Raw genomic sequence first — 22251 nt, 5'->3', positions numbered from 1 at the left:
CCGGCAGCACTGCTGAACCGGTCAACCTTCCTAGCGTTGTGGTAAAATATCGCTGGTCACACTACATTTTCCACTAGCTATAGGAAACAAAACACCGAAAACTTTTTAAAACCATTAGCATTTGATATAGCGTAATGGAAGAACTACGCAAGCATTTATCTTCGGTAAACGTGCCCTGCGGCTCCGGGTCGGGCAGCCCACCGATTTACAAGGATGAGTGCGTCTACTCCTATGACAACCCAGAGACGCCCACCGGCCTGTACGTTTGCCTGCACAGCTTCCTGGGCTTCGGCGAGGCCTATGTGCGTGAGTACGCCAGCAAGACCGGCCACAAGGTCTTCCTCCACATCCGCCGCGTGAAGACTCCCAAGGAGGGTGAGGGCGTCGATGCCGAATGCAATCCAGAGGAGGAGGCGGGGCCGGAACGAAAGATCACCCGGCTAGCCATTGGCGTGGAGGGTGGCTACAATGAGTCAGACATGGCCAAGAAATATGAGATCAAGGACACGTACAGCATTGTTGTAGCCCCCCAGCTGGACAAGAAGCTGCCCTATCCAGATCCCGAGCTGCCCATGCGCGTCACCCAGGCGGTGGAGGCGATTCTGGCCGCAGATTCGGCCATTGCCAAGCTGGAGAAGGCCACTTTGATGGGTGAGTAGTGACTGCGTTGCTTATACATATATATATTATTTACTTATTTCATATAAATAAGCATAGATATTTCTTAAATAAAATTAAGAACAAAGAAAAGTACCTTTTTTTTTGGTTAATAAAAAATGTCAAGTCATCCAGGGCAAAAATATATAAAATATTACAAAAAATTATGAAATAATTATGCAAACTAAGATGAATAATATATTATAATATGTTTTTAAGTTGGTCTTTAAAAATCCAATGAATTTCTTGATTTTTCCTCATGTTTCCCTCTACTTCCTCTCTTTCACCACAGGCACCTGGGATGGTGAAGTGCGCCAGGCATCGAAATATGCCGAGAACTTGCAGCAGCTGGACAATGGCAAGAAGATACCGCCCGCCGGCTGGCAGTGCGAGAAGTGTGATCTGACCAACAACCTCTGGCTGAATCTGACTGATGGCTCCATCATGTGCGGACGCAAGTTCTTCGACGGCAGTGGTGGCAACGACCATGCCGTGGAGCACTATCGCGTCACAGGCTATCCGCTGGCCGTGAAATTGGGTACCATCACTGCTGATGGCAAATCGGATGTGTTCTCATATCCGGAGGATGACATGGTGCTCGATCCACAATTGGAGCGGCATCTGTCCCATTTTGGCATCAACATGGCCGCGATGAAGAAGAGCGAAAAGTCAATGGTGGAGCTGGAACTGGACATCAACCAGCGAATCGGCGAGTGGTCTGCACTGACGGAGAGCGAGAGCGAGCTACAGCCACTGGCCGGACCGGGATACACGGGCATGCGCAACCTCGGCAACTCGTGCTACATCAACAGCGTGATGCAGGTGCTCTTCGTCATACCCGATTTCCTTCAGCGATTCGTGGGCACTGGAGCTGAACGCTACTTCAACGAGTTCCCCAGCGACCCGGCCAATGATTTCAATATCCAAATGGCCAAGCTGGGCACCGGCCTGCAGTCCGGCAAGTACAGCAGCGTAGCGGAGAACACCCTGGATACCGATAACTCCACGGGCATTTCCCCAGCCATGTTCAAGAACATTGTGGGCAAGAACCATCCCGATTTCAGTACCAAACAGCAGCAAGATGCCAACGATTTCTACCTACATTTGCTCACCCTGCTGGACAGGAATTCGCGCAACCAAACCAACCCGGCTGATGCGCTCAAGTTCCTGCTGGAGGATCGTGTTGAGTGTTTGGCCAGTCGCAAGGTGAAGTACAAGACGCGCGAGGAGTACAGCTTCCGGTTGCCCATTCCGCTGGAGAAGGCAACAAACTTGGATGAGGTACGCGAGTACCAGGAGCGAGAGAAGGCGGCACGCGAGTCGGGCCAGCGGCTGGTGGAACGGGACATTGTCAGGCACAAGGTGCCGCTGCAGGCCTGCCTGGAGCGCTTCTTTGCCCCGGAGCTGATCGAGCAGTTCTACTCCACGGCCATCGAAGGCAAGACCAATGCCAGGAAGCTCACTCGTCTCGCTACTATGCCCGATTGCCTGATGATTCACTTGGGCAAGTTCACGTTGGGCGACGACTGGGTGCCCAAGAAGTTGGACGTATCCGTGGACATGCCCGATGAGCTGGATCTGAGCAATTGGCGTTCGGCCGGCGGCCTGCAGGCTGGTGAAGAGGCCCTGCCGGAGGCGGCTACCGAAGAGGTGAAGTTCGCCTTTGACGAGGCCGTCATGTCCGAGCTGCTCACCATGGGCTTCCCAACGGAGGCCTGTAAGCGGGCTTGCTTCCACACGAAGAACAGCGGCTTGGAAGCCGCCTCCAACTGGCTGATGGAGCACATTGCCGACGAGGACATTTCGGAGCCTTTTGTGGTGCCCAATAATCGCATAGGCGACTGTGCCGCCGATCAGTTTGTGGCCAATCCGGAGAGTCTGGCCATGCTGATGAGCATGGGCTTTGACGAGCGGCAGGCTGTGGCAGCCTTGAAGGCCACCGATGGCAATGTGGAGCGTGCCACCGACTGGATCTTCTCGCATGCCGACTCCATCGGCTTTGAGGATGTCCCGCCACCCGTTTCGGCTCCAACTGCTGCGGCCGCGACTAGTTCGGGGCCCAACAAGAGCAACTATCGCGATGGCGGGGGCAAGTATCGCCTGGTGGCCTTCATCTCGCACATGGGCACCTCCGCCCAGGTGGGCCACTATGTCTGTCACATCCGCAAGCAAGGCGAGTGGGTCATCTACAACGACAGCAAGGTGGCCAAGTCACAGAACCCGCCCAAGGATCTTGGTTATCTGTATCTCTACATGCGCGACGAGTAGCCTCTGCCAGCCGCCCGATCTCAGGCCCATCCCATATACGCCAGTCCCCCCAAAAACCTAATATTATGCGCCCTTTAAAAATGGAAATTAAGAAAATAAAATACAAATATATTGTGCTACACAAAGGTTGGTTGTTTTTGGGGATATGACAATGAAGAGGTGATTCATTCATCTCTATAAAACGGAATCTTTCAATTACAGAAATGATTCATGTTCTCATGAAATAGATTCTGCCCTGATGAGCAATTAAAAATTAAATAAAAATACAAATACAAGCTCATACGTTTTAATAAAGTCCGACTTTATTCACGTTTCTTGGCGTCACTCGACTGCTTTGGAATGGTAACCAGCTCCTGGATGATTTCGTTAAGCCGATCGGCAAATGCCTGGAAGGAGAACTTCTGCTGCACTCGCTTATGACCCTGGTCGCCCATCTTTAAGCGGAGGGGTTCATCACGGAATAGCTGGAGCATGGCGGCGCCAAAGCTCTTTTCCTGCTTCTCGCACAGGAAACCCGTCGAGGTGTTCACCACAGTTTCCGTGGGTCCGCCGCTATTCAGAGCCACCACTGGCTTTGAGCAGTACATGCCCTCCAGTGGCACAATGCCAAAGTGCTCATTTTCGGGCGTGTAGAGCAGACAGTGGGCGGCAAAGAGCAGGCGGCATTTCTCCTCATCCGTGGGGGATTGTAGCAACACCACATTATCCTGCAGTTTCAGCTTCTCGGTGAGTTGCTCCAGCTCGGCAAAGTGTTCGACATTCTCCAGGCATCGGGTATCGTAGCCACCGGCGATGATCAGGCGGCAGCGCTTGAAATCCGAAGCGGGCAGCGTATCACCAAGGAGTCTCAGGGAATGCAGGGCCAAGGCATGGTTCTTCTTTCGCTCGTACCTATTGATGTCCAGGTAGATGAAGGCGTTGCGAGGCACGCGCGGATGCACAGGCTGCTGCTCGTCCAGCAGGGCGGCCCGCTGCTCCAGCTTCTTCTCCATCTGATCAAAGTATTGCGTGTGGAGCGAGGGATACAGCACGTCCGGCACAGTGCTCAGCCGCCGAAAAGTGTCCTGGAAGACGCGTAGCGTGAACTTGGAGTTCACCAGCACCTTGTCAGCCAGCCCGATGGTGTGCTCCTCCAGCCAGTTGATGGGCATCCGGTAAAGGCTTTTCAGCATACCCTCCCTGGAGCTAAGCAGCTGATCCGGAAAGTGGCAGTAGAACAGGACACGTGGACGATGTCTGGCCAGTCGCAGAATTGGAATGCACACGGAGATCAGGTCGCAGACCACCACATCCACCTGCTCCCGCTGTGGCATGAAGAAGCTGGCATAGAAGGCGGCATAGAGCATCCTTAAGTAAGCACAAATAGCGTAGAATCTTCCGAAAAGCCTGCGTGGCAGCCAGTCGCCCACGACGTGGACGGGAAAGCTCCCGTCCGCCGTCTCCTTGAAGCAGTGCGTACTGTCATGGTGATTGGTCAGAAAGCTGACCTGGTGACCGCGTTCCTTGAGCGCCAGGGCGGCATCCACCACCAGGCGCTCGGCTCCTCCGATGCCCAAATCAGGATGAAGGAACAGAACGCGAACCATAGCTAGGATCGATCTTGAATACGGGAATTTCTGGAAACAAAATACAGGAACTGGGCACAACCCTCTAAAGTATCCTATAATCAGGATGTTTGCATTCTTTTAAGGTTTTTTCTTGTTAATAACTTTTAAATATTTATATTCTTCAGCTGACTCGCCGAAAGTGTGACCGTAGTCGACTAAAAATGTTAGATTCAAGCACTGGCTGGACTCTTTTCCGTTACATTTTAAATTTAATGTAGTTAATGATAAATTAATTGATTTTTTAAGTTCAAAAATAATTAAATAAATAGATTTTAGAGTGAATTACGAAAAGTATAAATGTATTAAGAGTTTATGCTCTTTGAAAGTTGTATTTATTAATCCAGAACCTCTCAGAACCCTAAGACTTGATAATGAGAATTCATACAAAATCTATTACCCATAATCACTCATTTTAGCTCCGGCTATTATTTATAATTAAAAATTATAATTCCTGCAATCTGCGACAGCCCTGACATGCCCATCCTCCGCCTGGCAACCCTAGAAGCCACTCGCGCAGCTGGCAACCCTAGAACACATGTTGACAGCGCCCGCTTTTGTCGTTTTTTAGCCCCAAATCAACTTTGGTGTTTGCAACGAACGCATTAAATTTTCGTGGAACTGAAGAATCCCAGCCAGAATTTTGATAGTGCAGCAGCAGGTGCTCCCAGTGCTCCACCCACATGTGGCCGACCATTCCGAACCAGCCATAGGCATGCGAGCCGCCTAAAAAGAAACCGCCGCCTCTCCACCAGCCTTTCGCAGAGTCGCCGTCGATGTTGTTGTGTTTTCAATATCGCCTTCGCCTTCTCATTGCTGCCTCCGAAATAGTAAAATAATCATCATTAAAGCGCGCGCCGAGCAAATATACAGCAGCGAATAATCCGTGTGTGCGCGCCTCAATTTAGTCCGGGTTTCAGCGAGGCAACAACAATACACAAAAAAAAAAAAAAACACCCGGGTGACGACCAACACTGAAAGAAATACCAAGTGAGAAGGAAAGAACGAATAACGGAAAGCCACAACGTTCTCCGGCGTTTCCATTCCCAAAACAAACATCATACGAAAAGCTAAAGCCACGTAGCCGCAACGTTGCCACCACCACCGCCGCCAAGATGCCCAAAATCCACGTGAAGAAGCCCCTGGCGGGCCTGGTCATACGGAATCGAGCCCACAAGAAGAGCAGTATCTTCACGGTGAGTACTTCACGGGCGCAGCGGGGACTCGGGCTCCAAGCGCCGCACAATGCGATATCGCTTATCTTGGGGGGTGATTCAGCTAACGGGCGGCGGCGTGTGCTCCAACGGCGATTGGGCATTAGTTTTAGGCGTAATCGACGTCCATCAGACGATTTGGGGAGCGTTTGGGTCATGACAACTACGTATGCCAAGCAGCACGATACGTTACTGTGTGTATTTGTTTATTTATACAGTTGGCTTTGGTTTTTCCCCCAGGGATTTCAAGTATTCTAAAGTAGTTTTCTAAGCTACTTGGATTATTATAGCACTGTTTGGCCGGGAAATTAGCTTTTAATGGATTATTATGAAAAGTAGAATAATATTTCTTTATATTATATGTTCTATATTACTTATAAATGTTCATGTGCGAAGCATTCTTCACCAAGAACTAGGGTATGGAGAGAATTTCCAAAAGAACTTGTTCCTAATATTTTGTATAAATTCCAGAGTTTGTTATGTATCCGTTATATTTACTTAATGTTAATAACTTTTTAAGGATCGCTTATATTGGATTTAAGCATGAAAGAAACTATTTAAAAACAGTCGTAACTAATTGACTTGTGTACGAAATGTACCTATTACCTGGAACCTGTTAGATGTACCTGGTTCTCTGAGTAAACTTTGTTCTAGGTACAATTTATTTTAATTATTTAGAAACTGTTTAATATTATATCTGTTAAAGGAATAATATTATATTTTATCTGATACAAAAGATTATGAGGTTCACTTTTATAAAAATAAACTCCATTTGTTTTCTGTGTAGTTAGCAGTTTATGAACCCCAAAATGGTTAACAAAAAAATATGTGTGGTACCCTTCCCATTGCTAATGACTAACAAAGCTAGTAAATTTCATATAGGGAAGGTGGAACATCAGGCGAGTTCTACTTATCGCCGATAAAATCACGATATAGAGTTCTAAGCAATTGCTAGGTTTATATTTTTATTTTGGGGGAAAACCTTGCTATATCTAAAAATCATAATATTATTAGGTATTTCCTTAAAGCTCTGCACCGAAAACAAAGTGCTGTAAAGGCATAAAAACGCGCCTGATAAGAATGAAAGTGATGGCGGCTCCACCACTGCTCTCCAGTTTCATATCCACGTTCCCCCGCCGGTCCCATAAGTGTGTCACTATAACTATGTCGTAATCAATTCAACATCGCCGCTGACCTCCAGATGAACACCACTTGTGCGACGGCGGCTGACTTTCGATTTCGTGGAGAAGCTGTTCTGTGGGTTCTCTGGCTTCTGGTTCTTCGGCTTTCTGCCTGTCGAGTTTCTCGGCTTTCTTGTTTTATTTTTGGGCGGGAGCATTGAACTGGCCTTTTGTGTTTACCTCTGCTGCCTCTCGCCTCTTGTTATTGCCCCACTAATGATGATCGCCCATCTGGACGGCAAATCAGTGTGTGTTGTTGGCAGCGCGTGTAAATATTACATTAGTCGCAATTACTACATTTCCACCTTCACCCTCTGGCAATGTGAAATTAGGAGTAGCCCAGGTGGGGAAAAAAGTAACCCTGAGCTCCCACACCCATTCCGAGTGGCATTTGCTCATGCTCAACATCCTTTTAACGCGGTCATGCATATTTAAGGTCATGATAATTAGTCGAAAAAAAAAGGAAAATGGAAAAGGAGTTTGTAGACTGCCTGCCGCCACCTTAAAGCCGCCCTAATTTTTAATTAAAGAGATTTCAACAGTCGAGAGGAAAGCCCTCGGCGCCTGCGCCATGCTTCCATTCTCAATTTCTCAGCCTATAATATTATATATTACCCATTAACTTGGTTAATTAAGGGTCTCGCCGCGAAAATTTCATATTTGAAGTTGTTTTGTGACCTTGCCTAGCCGCTAATTATACTGCACAAGCCAGCCATTAGAGGATATGTCGCCCAGGAGATTTAAGCCAACAAAGTTTCCACTTTTTCTATGCTTTCTAGAAATTCTAGGAATTAATTTTTAATTAAGAGTTGCTGTCATTATTTAAGAGAAATTAAGTAAGAATAAAGTGTAAATATAAGCTGACATTAAAAGGTTATTCAAAATAAGAGCTTATTTTATTTATAAGAATATATTTATGGTAGCATTTGTTTAAATATTTTTGTTAAACAAAATCCTTACTCAGAAAAAGAAAATTCCGTTTACAAATGGATCACTAAGAACGAGTCTGTTAATTTATAAATTTTATAGACATATTATCGGTGTTTTTAAAAAACAAATATCGATTTTATATCAAAGTTATTATTCCCTTGACATGCAAAATTATATTTTAAATTATCGATTTGTGAAGTCTTCAAACTCAATTTTATAAAATATAAAAATTCTCAAAGAAATTTCGCGTCAAAACTCTTGAAATATTTTTCACAACAACCACAATTATTTACATAAAATTGCTTTTTAAATGTTTGTTGGTCATGTTTCTCCCAAAGGACTTGGCACCATTTCTTTTGCAGTGCACTAGTTACTGTGGCCCAGTCATTTGGTGATTTCCCCAGCAAAACGTTTGCCATTTCGGTTTTTCTTTGGACTTTTCATTAAGGGACATTTTTGGGAAATGTTCCCGAAAGCTTTTCTCAGTGAATCGAACAGGAAAAGCTATTTTCATTCATAAAACCTAGCAATAAGGCGCAGAAGCGAACAGGTGCCAAAGGGAAAGACAAGTAAAGTCACCAATGAATCGCAATGAGAGAGCGTGGAAAGTCCCAGCGAGCAAAAGCTCTGGCGCTGGCTCTCTAGGAAAATGCGTTTGCCGGGAAAAACAGCAACAATGGCGAATAAAAAATATATCCCTCTGGTAATTGTTGTGGGAAATTTCTTAGTAAAAGCGAGAAAGCAGGTTTGTGGAGCAAATCGAAGACGAAAGTGAAATAATCGAAAGTAAATGTGGGAAGAGGAGGAATACTCCTAATCCCTTTAAAATGGATGAAGAAAGGCTTTCAAAATACGTAATAAAATATCCCATATACACATATATAAATGATGTTTTGGTAGAAAAATAAGATTTTATTCTATTTCATATTACTTTAATTTAATTTACTTAAATCAGGAGACTTGTGGGAAATTCCTGAGAGCGTGGCAATTGCTGAAAATACCAAAAAGAAAAGCTTTGAAAGCTTTGCAGAGGAAAAACTGCATGCAAAAGAAAATGCCTTTGTGGCGAGTGAAAAACACACAGACGCTTTTCCAGCTGAGTACGGCGCAGCATGTGGAAAAGCGCACAACGTTGCGCACATTTTGTCGCGCTGTGTACGAATAAAAAGAAAAAACTAAACAATTTCCACGCGTTTTCCTTACACATTCGTGTCGATTTCTGTTGTTAATTAAAGCCAGCCGACCTAACATGTGCAATTAAATCGAGCCTTGTATAAACAAAAACCAAAGAAGAAAATATAATAAAAAAAAAGAGAAACACAGAGCATTTTCCGAAATAAATTCCATGAAAAGTGTGTGTGTTGTGAGTGAATCAGAAAATGTAAATCAAGCGCGGAGAACGAAAAACTGAACTTGAAATGCTTCTCGATTTTTGCTTTTGCTTTCAGTTAGTCAGTATTTTCACTTACAGGCTTTCCACCCACGGAAAACTGTCCTGTCGTTACGCAAAACAGTAATGAAAACTGTACCCACACTCTTGTTTATATTTCCCGTCTTTGTTAATCTGTATTTTCATGAGATCAGACAATATGTATCTCCATGTTGTTGGTTTTTCCTTTGCTCAAGTGTGTAGGTGAATTTTCCCCCTCCAAAAAGAAAAACAGAGCAGCCAGCCTCTCGTGTTACTGATTTTCCTTTGTTCTTCTTTTGGCTGCCTGACGCACAGCACAAAATCAAAAAAAAAAAAGGAAAGGAAAAATGGAAATGAAAGCGAAAATGAAAGCGAGAGGGGCTTTTCCCCTGCTTTCCTTGAAGAAGGTCACGACGTCCTTTCGTTGATCCTGCCGCCCCCTTAATTTCACTTGTCCAGTATTATTCGTATTCCTGTTTAATGTTCTGAGAATTTCGCATAATTTTGTACGTATTTAGCGCTCGTAAAATGCGTTTTTTTATGACCACCGATGATGATGATGATGGGCGGACTTCTCGTTTAATGCTAAAAGCCATCAAATAATTCTCTCAGTAGGGGCAAGAGACATGCAACAATCAGATTTGCAGTCTTAATTTATCATTTTCTTAAGTAGAGAGAAAGAGAGAGCCCTGCATAATTTGCCAAGGGGAAAACAACATCTCAATTCTCAGCCAGGGACAACCCACTTTTATTTGTCTAACCAAATATATGTATTTTTTTTGCCACCCAAAGTTCAACAAACTTTAGCTGGCGCAGAAAAATTTCCACGACACTTTCTTGCGAGCAGGAAAAAGTCTGTTCTGCCACGCATAAATTTCCATCCTCATTCCCATCCTTTCTCCCTCCTAAAATCCTGCTAGGATTGAGGTTCTTGGCTAAAACCTATCAATTATGGCCTGAACTTCGCTCAAGTGCGGAGACATCGTTCTTATGAAACGCCCTTAGATAACACACTGCCGCCATATCCATAAATTATTCAGCCATTCCGTTGGCTTTGTTTTGGAGGAGCAGCCATTGTTGGAGTGGCTTCATTGTCACAAGGAGTATGGCGTATGAAGTATAGAGTTATACCGCAGTGGGTATATAGTGTCAACTGCAGCGCCATCACACAATCTAAAATGTATTCTGCACTAAACAAAAGACCGGCACTACAGTAAACTCTTTAAACTTTACTGGGAATAAATTAGGAACAAGAAATTTAGCTTAAAAACTATCAAGCAATATCCACATTTTCCCCTTATAATATATAAAAATATTTTTTAAATTCTAATACACAGCAAAAGCGAATTATCTAAGCACAAGAAATGGCTTGAATGTTATTCGCTTGAGGCTCTCTTGGCTGCAAGCCAAGCTTCCCATCAGGCTTAATTTCCGTTGTCTCTTTATGCAAATTAACTGCACGACTTCCGCTGATGATGCAGTCCTGCCGTGTTTCCCCGTATCCGGCTGCGGTTGTTGCTGCTTCTACTTTTGTGTCAACACTTTTTGGGCAACAGTTCAAGAATCATAAATTTATTAAAATTGCCCGTGTTTGCAGTCGTCAGGCCTTCCGTGTTTACCGTGTCTGGCTTGGCAAGGTCAGCTGGGTGCTCGGAATCGAATTTAGTTTCGGATCGGGTTAGCCTTTCGTGAGGATTTTAATTCGTTTTTGCTTTGGTTTTGGGTGCATCATCATCATCGTCATTGCAGCTAATCAATAAGCAACACCATGGGCTCCTCTTTTATTCATCTGAACATGGGACCCTCTGCTTTTTTGGTTTACTCTGCGAATTTTCCATTATCTCACATCGGGTTGTCCAGTAAAATCAATAAAGGGTACACACATAAATCATGCGGCAGGCAGTCTACTGCGGTCAGGCTTTGGTGTCCTGCGTTGGCTGGGTTTATCCTGATTTAGTGGCCTTAACTAGGTGAATGTAGGGGAGGAAGATTTCATGTTGGGAACATAAAACCAGGACATGGGAATCTAGGAAAGCCATAAAAAATAATAGTTTGCTGAATGGGATTTTTTTTAGTTGGTTTTTACTTTACTTAGTCGAAAGTTAATACGAAAAAGCTTTAGAATAAATGAATAAAATTAAGGATTTATATTTATATATAGACTATATATAAACCATACTTAATTTTCCTATATATCTATAACAAAAAATCAATAAAATCGATTAAGAACAGCGCGCTTATGATCGTATTGGATGTCCTAAGCCCTTGGGGGTTCCCTTTTCCTGGGCCTTGCCTGCCGCTACTGTCCCAAAGTCCCAAGCAATCTGAACCAATTTTGTCGCTGCAGCCGTCGCAGCTTGACACTTTCTGGCCAAACGTTGTTGACAAACTATTTTTAATATTGAAAGGCGGCAGCTGTGTGTGTATGGGTGAGCACATTACGTATACGTAATATAGAAATACGTATCCGCAACGTTGCACGCGCTGCAGCATCATCCCTTCTCTCTGTACCCGTTTCTTCCTCCTATTTTTTTTTCTTCTTTGCTCTGCTCTTGCACTCACATGACCTTGGTTCTTGTTGTCATCTTGTGCGAGGGAATGCTCTCCATTAGCCACCGAGTGTAGTCGTCAGAAGGTCCATTTTTCATGGCGGGCCTGACATTTGGCACATCAAGCTTAGAATCCATCGTTGGTCGATGGTTGTGCACACACACACACGTGCTAGTTTTTCATTTCACTTGAAAGCTGTAATAGCTTGAGCTCTGTTTTGCCATAAAGTTTGTGGAATTATTTTAATACTTGCTTATGGTGAGGAATTTATGGCCTTTGCTGGTTTCTAACCAGCAAAACATTCTAAATATTGGAGAAATATATAAGCAAACCCACTTAAAGTCTTTGAATAATTATTAAATTTATGAATTTAGAGTCGAAACAATACGGGTAATCTTTTGCCATATCTTAATTAACATTTAAAACCCTCACAGGGGGTGGCCTCTTTCCCAAAAAAGCTTACCCCTGAATTGCCTGATTTGCAAAAGTAATTATATTTGTGTGTATTTAATACCAGCATCACTCAAATTTCAAATCCTCAGGATAGGAAAATTCCGTGGGCTATGAGTCTCCGGTTTATTGTTTCCATTTTAACATTGCTGCGAGCAACTCGGAGGAGTGCCTCACCCCGCCTCCGGAATGTGTCACCTGATTGATTTGTGCGCCCCGTCAGGTTGGCCAGGGAGTATTTTTAATTAAAATTGCGACAGTCTTTCTTTCGGCAAGGTAAAAGCAGCCGCGTTTTCAAGACTTCAACGTCAAATACCTACAAGACGCCCACGAGCGATAATCTTTGACTTGAAATAAGCAGCAGGAGCAGGTGGATAAACAGAAGCAAGAGAAGGAGAGGGAACCAAAGAAGGAAAAGGAACCCAAGAAGGAGAAGGAGAAGGAACAGGAGCAGGAGATGGTGTAGGAGCAAACTTCTGGGCGCCAATGCTTGCGTCCTTGGTGTCTTGGGCTTTGCCCTACTTTTCAATAAGCCACAACAATGGAGTTTCTGCCAGTTATTGGCCATTGTCTGGTTGTCTTGGTGGTCGTGGCATTATTGAGAAATCCAAATCGAAATCCAGAGCGACGCCGCCACGTGCGCTAAACTCCCGCAAATGAGAAAGGGTACCCATACCTCAGTTTCCAGCAAAAAAAAAAACTAAGAACAAAAAATTCAATCTAAAAAATTTGAATAAATTTCGTGACATTTTCCTTTTTGAAAAAAAAAAAATATTCAAATTCGTTTACCAATTTTTACACCGTAAAATATTAGTTAAGGGGCTTGTAACTTTTTGTTAGAAATATTAATATATTGAAAAAAAAATAGCTTTAATTGTAATATATTATTTCATCCGAAATTGTAAGAAAATTAGACAAGTAGATTAAAATTAAAATTTATTTATTTTCGTTTCAAAGTTTTTTTTACAAATATTTTCTCCGAGTGTATTTAAGTGCATTTCCACTGCACTCTCATAAAGTTGGACTGGGTCACGGAATTTTGAGGGCTCCGGAATATTTGATCAGGCCACCGCCAGAGCCAACGACTGGTGGCCCCCAACTTGACCTTGGGCAGGCAGGCTTTCCTCTCTTTATATATATATATTTAAATTTTGCGTGTCCGCAAAAACACATGAAGATTAATTAGAAGAAAAAAATATATAAGCAAATTCGCACAAAATCCATTTGAGGGCACACGTAATGTTGTCCCCTTTAGACGTTAGCTCAGATCCCATTTTTAGCCGGTTTTTCAATTTGACATTGCCCAGCCCATTGCGCCCATTGCCCATTGCTGGTCTCCCCTGTTCCCTGTGTGTGACATTAATGAAAGGAAAACATGGAAATGTATTTTCCAGCATGTCTCTTGCCAAATCGTTACGCCATCGCGGACTTGTTGTCTGTTATTTTTCCCATTTTTATTCTCCATTTATATGTAGCCTGGCTTTGCCCCCAAAAACGGATGCGCCTGTCCGTCCGGCAGTTTTCCCTTTTCCATTTCTGCCTTTGCCTTTCAGCCACTTCTGTCAAGGTCACTCCTAATGCCTTTTGATGCGACACATGCATGTGAATCCATCCACATCCGTGGGCAGCAGCTACTCCTCCTTCTCTTTCTTCTGACGCCTTTTGTTCTGATGATTGGCTTGGCAGCCACTGTTTCCTGTTGAAAAACACCAACAGGCTGTACCCGGCTGCAACAGGATTGGATTTCTGCCTTCGTCTCCGTCTTCACGCGCTATCTTTAGTCCAGATTTAAATGAAAATTACAATTTTTTGGCCTGCACTTGACCCGTTTGCGGAATGGCCTGCTCTGGCTGCCTGCCCATGATTTATGCACCAAGTTTGGGTCGGTTTAAATGGGTTTTATCTAACTAATTCCACGCACAGCGGTCGACTCAGCCGGCCGGAGGTTTATGCGGTTCAAGTTTAGCGAAAAAAAACATAATAAGGGGTCACAATTGCTGTTTTTTAGGCTTAATTCGCTTTATGGAATTTGTATACTTTAAACAATTTCTTACTCACTTTTTGGACCATACATCGTTCCTGTTTTATATCAGGTATACATGTTATCTCAAGAACAAACTCTACTCATCTTTCCTTAATTTCATTTTGGCCTCGTCATCTGGTTATTTGTTAAGCCAAGACAAGTAGTAGTCAGAGCATAATTGCCTCCGGAGAGATAACAATCAATTCTCCGTTCCACGACGAGTGAATGGTCTGCCAAAAGGTTTCCATTGTACCGGAGGCCGACCGCCGCTGCTCATTTACTTACTTTTAGCGAGAAAACTTTCATCATCGCCGTTGTCAAGCTCATCTATTTGATATGTGCGACAATTACTTTTGGGCTTTTTTTTTATTGCTCCCGAGCACTGAGCTCGGAGGAGCACCATGTAGTCGTTATAGTGAGCGATATGCTGTGCTCTGACGGTTAATAGAATTGTCCACATCCGAAAGTGTTGAAACTTTTTCAATCGCCAAATAATGGCTATTTAACGGGGGACGTTTGGAGAGCAATAAATTTATATTGACTATTTAAATACCCTAGCTTTTCAAATTGGTTGGTGTTGGTTTTAAAAGGAGGTAGTTATGGGGCTTGTACCTTGTTTTATCCATAATTTTTAAGGGAAAATGTTATATATTTTATTTCTCATCTACCTATTCCATTTCTCAGACACCCAAATGCAATGTTGTTATGGGATTTTCATTGTGATTAAAATGTTAACTTATGAACAAAATACTTAAGGGTATAACGACAGTCGTTGCACCCGGTTGCCATCTCTTTTTGCCTTTAAACTATCTCTCTCGGTGTGGCTCTTCCTAAGCAACCTCCACAGCAGGTGGACATGTGCGTTGTTGCTCTCTCTCTTCCGAGCTTCCGCTCGCTGGAGAACCGAACCGAGTGCGCTCGCTCCACCGATCCGAACCTATGTCATCCGGTGGCTACAGTTTTGTCAGTGAGTCGCGCTCGTCGGAAGGCAACAGAACATTGCTTGGGTATTTCCCCCAGAGTTCGTCTAGTATCATACGAGAAAGTCAGATGTTGGGAGATGTTTTAATTTATGTTCGGAAAAATTGTATGTGATTTTTTTTCGGTTGTTGTTTTGATTAAAAATTTGGACCAGCGTGGCGCGGAGATTGAAGTGCGTGTAAATTGCTGTGATTCCCGAGTTCTCAAAAGCCAAAGAGTTGGAGTTTGTGAGTGTGATTCTGTCCAGGCCCGGTATTCCCAGTTAAATCCTCTCCAATTGCCGTACATCTCCAGGCAAACCCGATGTTTAACTCGATTTATACTATATATATTTCCCTTGGTTGTGCGTAGCTTTGATTCGCTTCACTTGCTAGTTGGCTGTTAATGTTGATCGATCTATTTTCGAGCCCCTCACAATACTTGTGGCTTCAATTAGCACCGCATTGTTAAAATCGCCACAAAGCTAATGGCACTAAGTGCGGGTTTAAATTGGCTTTTAACGCGATCTTTACCTTTTTCTGGGCCAAGTAAATAATGGATAACAGATTTGGAGTGTATGTAAAGCCATGGCATACTTTTTGGAGTCTGGCTCCCCGAAGAAAATCATTTCTAGTTTATTTTGTAGAGTTTTTTTGCAGCAGAAAAGTAAATATTCTGTATAACAAGAGTGTGGACTTACAGTTTAACGTATTTAAATGAAAATGTATAAAGTTTTAAATGCTGAGAATTCAGAAACTTAAAGTAGATCTTCTCAGGCCTATAATTTACTTCTTGGAGTTGTAATGTATTTTATAAGACCTCAGAAAGCAAGCTATAGTATTATACAAATTTAAAGCTTAATTACAATTAACATGGCTGCCCTAATATTATGTGATCAGCTTTTTAACAAGTGATGTCTAATTGCTAGATTCCGGTTATTAATTAATTATCAACCCGTAACTTCGTCATACACTTAGCTTTATAGGTTTTTTAGATATTATTTTCCCCTTTAAGGAAGCCACCCTGTAGACAGCTGATAGCAAAGGCAAATCGCGCGAGTTTCGAGTGAAAATTCTATGAATAAACGACGGTAACTTTAATTACAGTCAGAAAAGTACCTGAAAACTGCATTGAAACTGAACGGAAGTATCGTGTTTAACACGAAATGATAAGATAAAATCGACTTCGATCGGCGAGATAACCAGAGTAAAGAGGAGCACGATCCCGATCAAAAGCACATATATTGCACTCCCCAGTCACATTCAGCCCATGTCCGTGGATTCGTGGCCATGGAAACTAGTGTAGAGACAGCCAAGGAGTCAAGGACAGCAGCATCAATTAGAGGAGCCACAGCAAGAGGAGATTAGAGGCGGATTAAGGAGATCATGCGCAGCGGTCGAAACTATGTCCAGCGGCAGAGCGAGACGCTGGAGAGCAGCAGCTTCGAGCTGGAGGATCATGACGATGCCAAGGACGAGCATGGGGAGCCAGACGATCACGAGGAGGAGGAGCAACGGCAGTCATCGGACACGGTGAGCACGCACAGCAGCAGCTCTACCACGCCCACAACAGCGGATGTGGCAGATGTGGAGACCATAAGCTCCCTGCCCCTTTCGCCGCCCGGCTTTGGGGGCAGCCAGCTGGTGAAGCGTCACTCGCCGTTGAAGGACCAGCAGCAGCAGCAGAAGCAGCAGCGGCAGCTACAGCAGGCGGACAACAAAAGCAGCAGCTCCAGCTCCAGCTCCAGTTCGAGCCAGCAGCCGGACGATGTGCCCACGGTAAGTGGGTGCAATCTGCAATCGGGCTCTTCACCTAATGCCTCCTCCTCTTCCACGACACCGCAGACGTCGCGCTACGCAGCTGCAGCGGCACATCCCAGCGCCGCCTTTGCAGAAACGGCGGTCACCTCCTCCTCTGGAACTGCGGGAGCTGCCCACAGGCGCACACATTCGGCGGCCTCCTACATCTCGATGAGATCGCAGGTCGGATCAGAGCCACCGCCGGAACGACCCAAGCGGAATCGCTTCTTTGAGTGGCTGCGCGTCGCCTGCAACATTTGTTGCTGCAAGGTTGGTTTTCCCTGTGGGACAGGTTGGATCTTTAGGGAAATCATTTGGGATTTATAATTTTAATATTATAAAATGAAGTCCAAAGGTTTGCTAGAGGATAAGTAATGATTCTCCAGACATTGTGTCGTCCTTTGAATTTAAACGAAGTCATTGTTGGTTTTTGAAGAGAATTGAATTTTATTACTTGCAATTCCACGAAATTTGAATTTAAATTGACTGAATGAACGGAATGGTTGCCAGTCAATTGAAAGGTGAAAATAAATTTCATGATTTACTACCATATGAAAAAAGGAACCTAATATATATGTTTATATAGTATATACAAAGAGTACAATTGGTAAATTGTTGTATTTGTGAACTTGAATCATACGTACAATTTCAAATATTACAAATTAACTAAAAATATAATCATAACAAATATGATTTTCTTTAAAGTTATTTATGAATTGGTGAACCTTATTCATATTTAATAGGAAATATTGTGAGCATATATTTATTACAAAAATTGTTCTCTGTAAATTTAAAGTCCTTAGAATTGGTGAATTGTTTGTTTGAACATAATCTTAAGTATTATATTAGGAGCATATCATTATTAATATTAGTAAACTAACTTTATCATCCACATATTGGTGAATTTTTGAACTCGAATCATCTAAAGAATTCCTTATTACACCCTTGCATAGGTTATATATTATTTACTAAACTAATTCATGAATAACTTTGCATTCAATATAATTAAGTCGATTTTTATCTTAACTACCATCAACGATTAGAATTATTCTTTATTTATTTACCAGACTGGGCTTCAGTTTGGCTTATTTTCCTCCAATCAATTTGATCTCTCCAATATCAAAAATGAAAGCTTTCTGATTTGTTTAAATTAAATCCCCGAGTTTCATTTTTTTTTTTATTTATTGATGCGCGACAAAAAACAAATCAGTTGACGGCATTCCGAAAACCATTGCCCACCCGCCACCCGCCATCACCGCCGCCGCCGCCTCGAGTGACATTGGGGCAGTTAACGAGCTCAAACAATTTTGCATTTAGTACAATTTATTTTTAGCTGAGACCGCGTATCAAATGTTTACAAATAAAGCTAAAGCCCAGGCAGCAACTGAAGGGTTAATGTGGCACAGTAGTTTGCGCCTTATCCAACGATGACGCACTCTCTAGCGCTGGGTGCGTCGCCTTTTCGTTTCCTCTGTGGGCTTAGCGCATCCTGCAATTATCCAATGACATTGCTCTTTACTTAGTCTGATATCTAATCCGTATGCCATTAATAATTCATCCTCTAATTTATCCACAGAGTTCCGGAATCGGAGAGCCGAGTGTTCATCATGCGCTGGTTGTGATATTTCTAGAGTTCTTCGCCTGGGGTCTGCTTACGATGCCCATTATATCGGTGAGTAGAAAAGCCAAGAAGCGATTTTCCAGTTTCCCATTTATATTAACTTGATATTCTTTAAAACAGACCCTCAACCAGACCTTTCCGGATCACACATTCCTGATGAACGGCCTGGTCATGGGCATTAAGGGCATCCTCTCGTTCCTGTCGGCGCCGCTGATTGGCGCTTTGTCGGACATCTGGGGCCGAAAATTTTTCCTATTAGTCACAGTATTCTTCACCTGCCTGCCCATACCACTGATGTCCATCAATACGTGGTGGTTCTTTGCCATGATCTCAATAAGCGGCGCCTTTGCCGTCACCTTCTCGGTGGTATTTGCCTATGTGGCGGATGTCACCACGCCGGAGGAGCGATCCAAGGCATATGGCCTGGCCTCGGCCACCTTTGCCGCCAGTCTGGTCATCTCACCAGCATTGGGCAATGCTTTAATGGAGATGTACGGCGACACGCTGGTCGTGGCCCTCTCCACGGCCATTGCGCTGCTCGATGTGTTCTTCATTCTTGTTGCAGTGCCGGAGAGTCTATCGGAGAAGATGCGTCCAGCCAGCTGGGGTGCGCCCATCAGCTGGGAGCAGGCGGATCCTTTTCTGGTATGTCTTGGCCTCGAATTTGTAAAGTTATCTATTTTGAAATGTTTATGGTATTATCTTTTAGGCTTTGCGCAAAGTGGGCACAGACAAGACAGTGCTAATGCTCTGCCTCACGGTTTTGCTGTCGTATCTTCCTGAAGCCGGCGAGTACTCCTGCATGTTTGTCTATCTGAAGCTCAAAATGGGCTTCAACTATGTGGAGGTATCTGTTTTTATAGCCATTGTGGGCATTCTTAGCATAACGGTGCAAGTGACCCTCGGCTCCTTCATGCAGTAAGTGATTGTAAATCTAAATCTGAATCGGAAACTAAAACTTTTTAATTCTTTTCTGCAGAGTGTTTGGAGCCAAGCGCACGATCATTGTGGGCCTAGCCCTGGAAATCGTGCAGCTGCTGTGGTATGGCTTTGGCAGTCAAAAGTGGTGAGTTTATAAATATTCCGGTGGAGTTTATACAACTTTTTTATATATAATACTCTCTCCTTAATCCTTCCAGGATGATGTGGTCGGCTGGCGTTGTGGCTGCCCTGGGCTCCCTCACGTATCCGGCCATCAGCGCTTTTGTGTCGCTCTATGCAGCTCCCGAGAGTCAAGGTAGGCAGCTTTGGTTTGTTTTACTTGCTTTTCTTTACTAATTAAATCTCATTTTCCTTTTGCAGGCGCTGTCCAGGGCATGATCACGGGCATGCGGGGCCTGTGCAATGGCCTAGGACCGGCTGTGTTTGGGGTGATCTTTTACCTGTTCAATGTGGACCTGAACGATGATCACGATGCCCATGCCAAGACCAGTGGCAGCCGGACTACAAATGTGGAGAAGATATCACAGCATGTGCCGGGTCCGCCGTTTGTCTTTGGCGCCTTGTGCGTCTTCTGTGCCATAATTGTGGCGGCGTTCATTCCGGAGGGCCAGACCAGCCAGTTGGAGAAGAAACGTAAGCAGCAGCAGCAGGTTTCATTCGCAAATCCATTGCTCCTTTAATAACATTCAGTCATGAATAAAAAGGATTCTATGATTCTATGCTATATGATGACAATTTTCGTTCTTATAATCCTTTGCAGGTGGCTCTCTCGACGTGCAGTACGAGATTGAGACGGGCCACAAGGCGCCCAGCTCTTTGGCGCCGCTCATTCGCTCCGATTCGCTGGCGCAACTGTAGTGGGCTCCATCGTAGTCGTCCTAACCAACACAACCCGTAAACCGTAAACCCATAACAGCTGGTGGCTATAGAGATACGTTTAAGCAGAGTTAAGGAGTTAAGAGTTTTTTGTAACTGTAAACAAAACAAATGCTGTAACTAGTTTGGCTTTAGTTTCCGAGTCTAACATTAATTGTAGTTGAGCCCGAGAAGAGATGTTATTGTTTGTTCTAACATTAGTTTCCACCTCAGCCCAAGTATATAGATATATATAGATTTCGTAATTTATATTTATTATTGCGATAAGTAACGTAACAACACATAGTCACTTATTACATATTGGATATATTGGCCCTTGCTTGCCGGCTTTCCCTGTTCGGTTCTCTTCGGGCTGGGGATTACACATCACAGCAGATAGCTTTGCAACAACAACAACAACAACAAAATAACTGCCAAACAAACAAAAGTAACGAAAGAGAGAAAAATTTGTAATTGTAATTCGTAATCTTCAGCAGCAGTTTTCAAGAACATTTCCAGTTGAGCTTATCACTTGCTATCGCCGCCGTATCTTTCCGTTCCGTCACCGTTTTTAGTTACCACACACAAATTAGGAAAGAAGAGATAAAGGAATCCAAATAAACTGAATACCAAGCTTTACTTTGAAAATTGTAGTGATTTAAAGTCTAAAAACTCTAAAAAAAAAGAAGCAAGAATTGAAAACTTACACTGAAACGACGAGAGTCAAGCTAGGCGACTTCAATTAAAAAAATATATTAAAAAAAAAAGAAAACCAAGAAACCACATAAAATATATGTATATATATATAGAGATATGTATATCGTAATGTTTTTAATTTAGCTAAATGCGATTATAGCGCCGCCTCCTCCCGATCATCATAGTTTTTTATTTTGATAAAAACAAAACAGAAGAGCCAGTGCATAGCCTTTGTCACAAAAAGTCAATGCTTGAACGTACATATATATAGGGACATATAGCCTGTGTGAGTGTGTATGACCGCGCTGCGGTAATCAAAAGTTATATTTTTTGAAGTTGCTAACTAACAACCGTGTAAAGTAGTTGCCCCAACTCGCAGACAGACCTATGGACGTGCACAGCCGGGCATACACATCGCACATATCCGTGCGAGAGAGGATCAGGAGCAGCAGTAAGAGTTGGAGTCGGAGTTAGATGAGAGACAGTATACAACAAGAAAACTGAATCCAAATTTCGATTGTAAATTATTTAACGTGTAATTTAGTGTTTTAAACGAAACCAAAATAAAACAACATTGTTTAATGAAACGCTAGTACAATGAAGTGCGAAAGTCTTTTTGAATAAAGGTTATAAGTGAGTATAAATGCATCAAATGAAGCTCTCATTTTTAATTAAATTTATAATTTCATTTTTTTTTTTTGGGAAACTGAAGAACATTTTTTATTTTTAAGCTTCTCAAATATAACAAAAAGTACACCAAAGGTATTTTTTTCTGTTATTTTTTTATTTATGTTGGTGGAAAATGTCCGAGGCACCTAAGTTTAAATTTAAAAATTATTTAAAATTTAAAAATGCCTCAAAAATAATTTTACATTTTGGTTTGTGTCTTTTCTTTGGCTTTTAAAAATAGTTGCACATAAAAAACAAAGCTTTTGAAACATTTTTCATAACGTTTTTCTAGCCTATCGATATATATTATCGGCCTATCGATGACGGTGGCATATTTCAGCTGGTCAACCTGCGGTCACACTGCACAGAACTCTTTGAAATGTGAAATTTTCGGTCGGATGAAATCTGGTGGAAAAATATA

General features: G+C 43.1%; 3 protein-coding genes across 5 annotated transcripts; 2 read left to right on the top strand and 1 right to left on the bottom strand.

The window, feature by feature from the left end:
* The first annotated feature begins 28 nt into the window (after positions 1-28).
* Positions 29-3042, top strand: Usp5 (ubiquitin specific protease 5). Its single transcript, XM_017174343.3, has 2 exons — positions 29-651; positions 950-3042. Exons 1-2 carry the CDS (start codon positions 135-137, stop codon positions 2923-2925), a joined length of 2493 nt encoding a protein of 830 aa, XP_017029832.1. The 5' UTR covers positions 29-134; the 3' UTR covers positions 2926-3042.
* A 163-nt stretch (positions 3043-3205) lies between these two features.
* Alg2 (alpha-1,3/1,6-mannosyltransferase Alg2) lies at positions 3206-4689 on the bottom strand. The gene has a single exon (XM_017174344.3). The coding sequence runs from the start codon at positions 4509-4511 to the stop codon at positions 3228-3230; it is 1284 nt and encodes a 427-aa protein (XP_017029833.1). The 5' UTR covers positions 4512-4689; the 3' UTR covers positions 3206-3227.
* Positions 4690-5104: 415 nt separating this feature from the next.
* On the top strand, positions 5105-21753 carry LOC108079823 (hippocampus abundant transcript 1 protein). 3 transcript variants are annotated; one of them, XM_070285020.1, is made up of 10 exons: positions 15321-15496; positions 16355-17026; positions 17093-17317; positions 18624-18719; positions 18789-19313; positions 19378-19586; positions 19648-19734; positions 19808-19905; positions 19971-20243; positions 20371-21753. In XM_070285020.1, exons 2-10 carry the CDS (start codon positions 16634-16636, stop codon positions 20466-20468), a joined length of 2004 nt encoding a protein of 667 aa, XP_070141121.1. In that variant the 5' UTR covers positions 15321-15496; positions 16355-16633; the 3' UTR covers positions 20469-21753. The 3 variants fall into 3 exon arrangements, with proteins under 3 accessions (XP_017029806.1, XP_017029803.1, XP_070141121.1); XM_017174314.3 differs by having other exon boundaries at positions 15320-15496; positions 16355-17317; XM_017174317.3 differs by lacking the exons at positions 15321-15496; positions 16355-17026; positions 17093-17317 and adding an exon at positions 5105-5725.
* Positions 21754-22251: the final 498 nt, after the last annotated feature.

This window comes from Drosophila kikkawai, chromosome 3L (assembly GCF_030179895.1).
Source record: "Drosophila kikkawai strain 14028-0561.14 chromosome 3L, DkikHiC1v2, whole genome shotgun sequence".
NCBI lineage: Eukaryota > Metazoa > Arthropoda > Insecta > Diptera > Drosophilidae > Drosophila > Drosophila kikkawai.
This window is presented reverse-complemented; position numbering and strand designations above follow the sequence as displayed.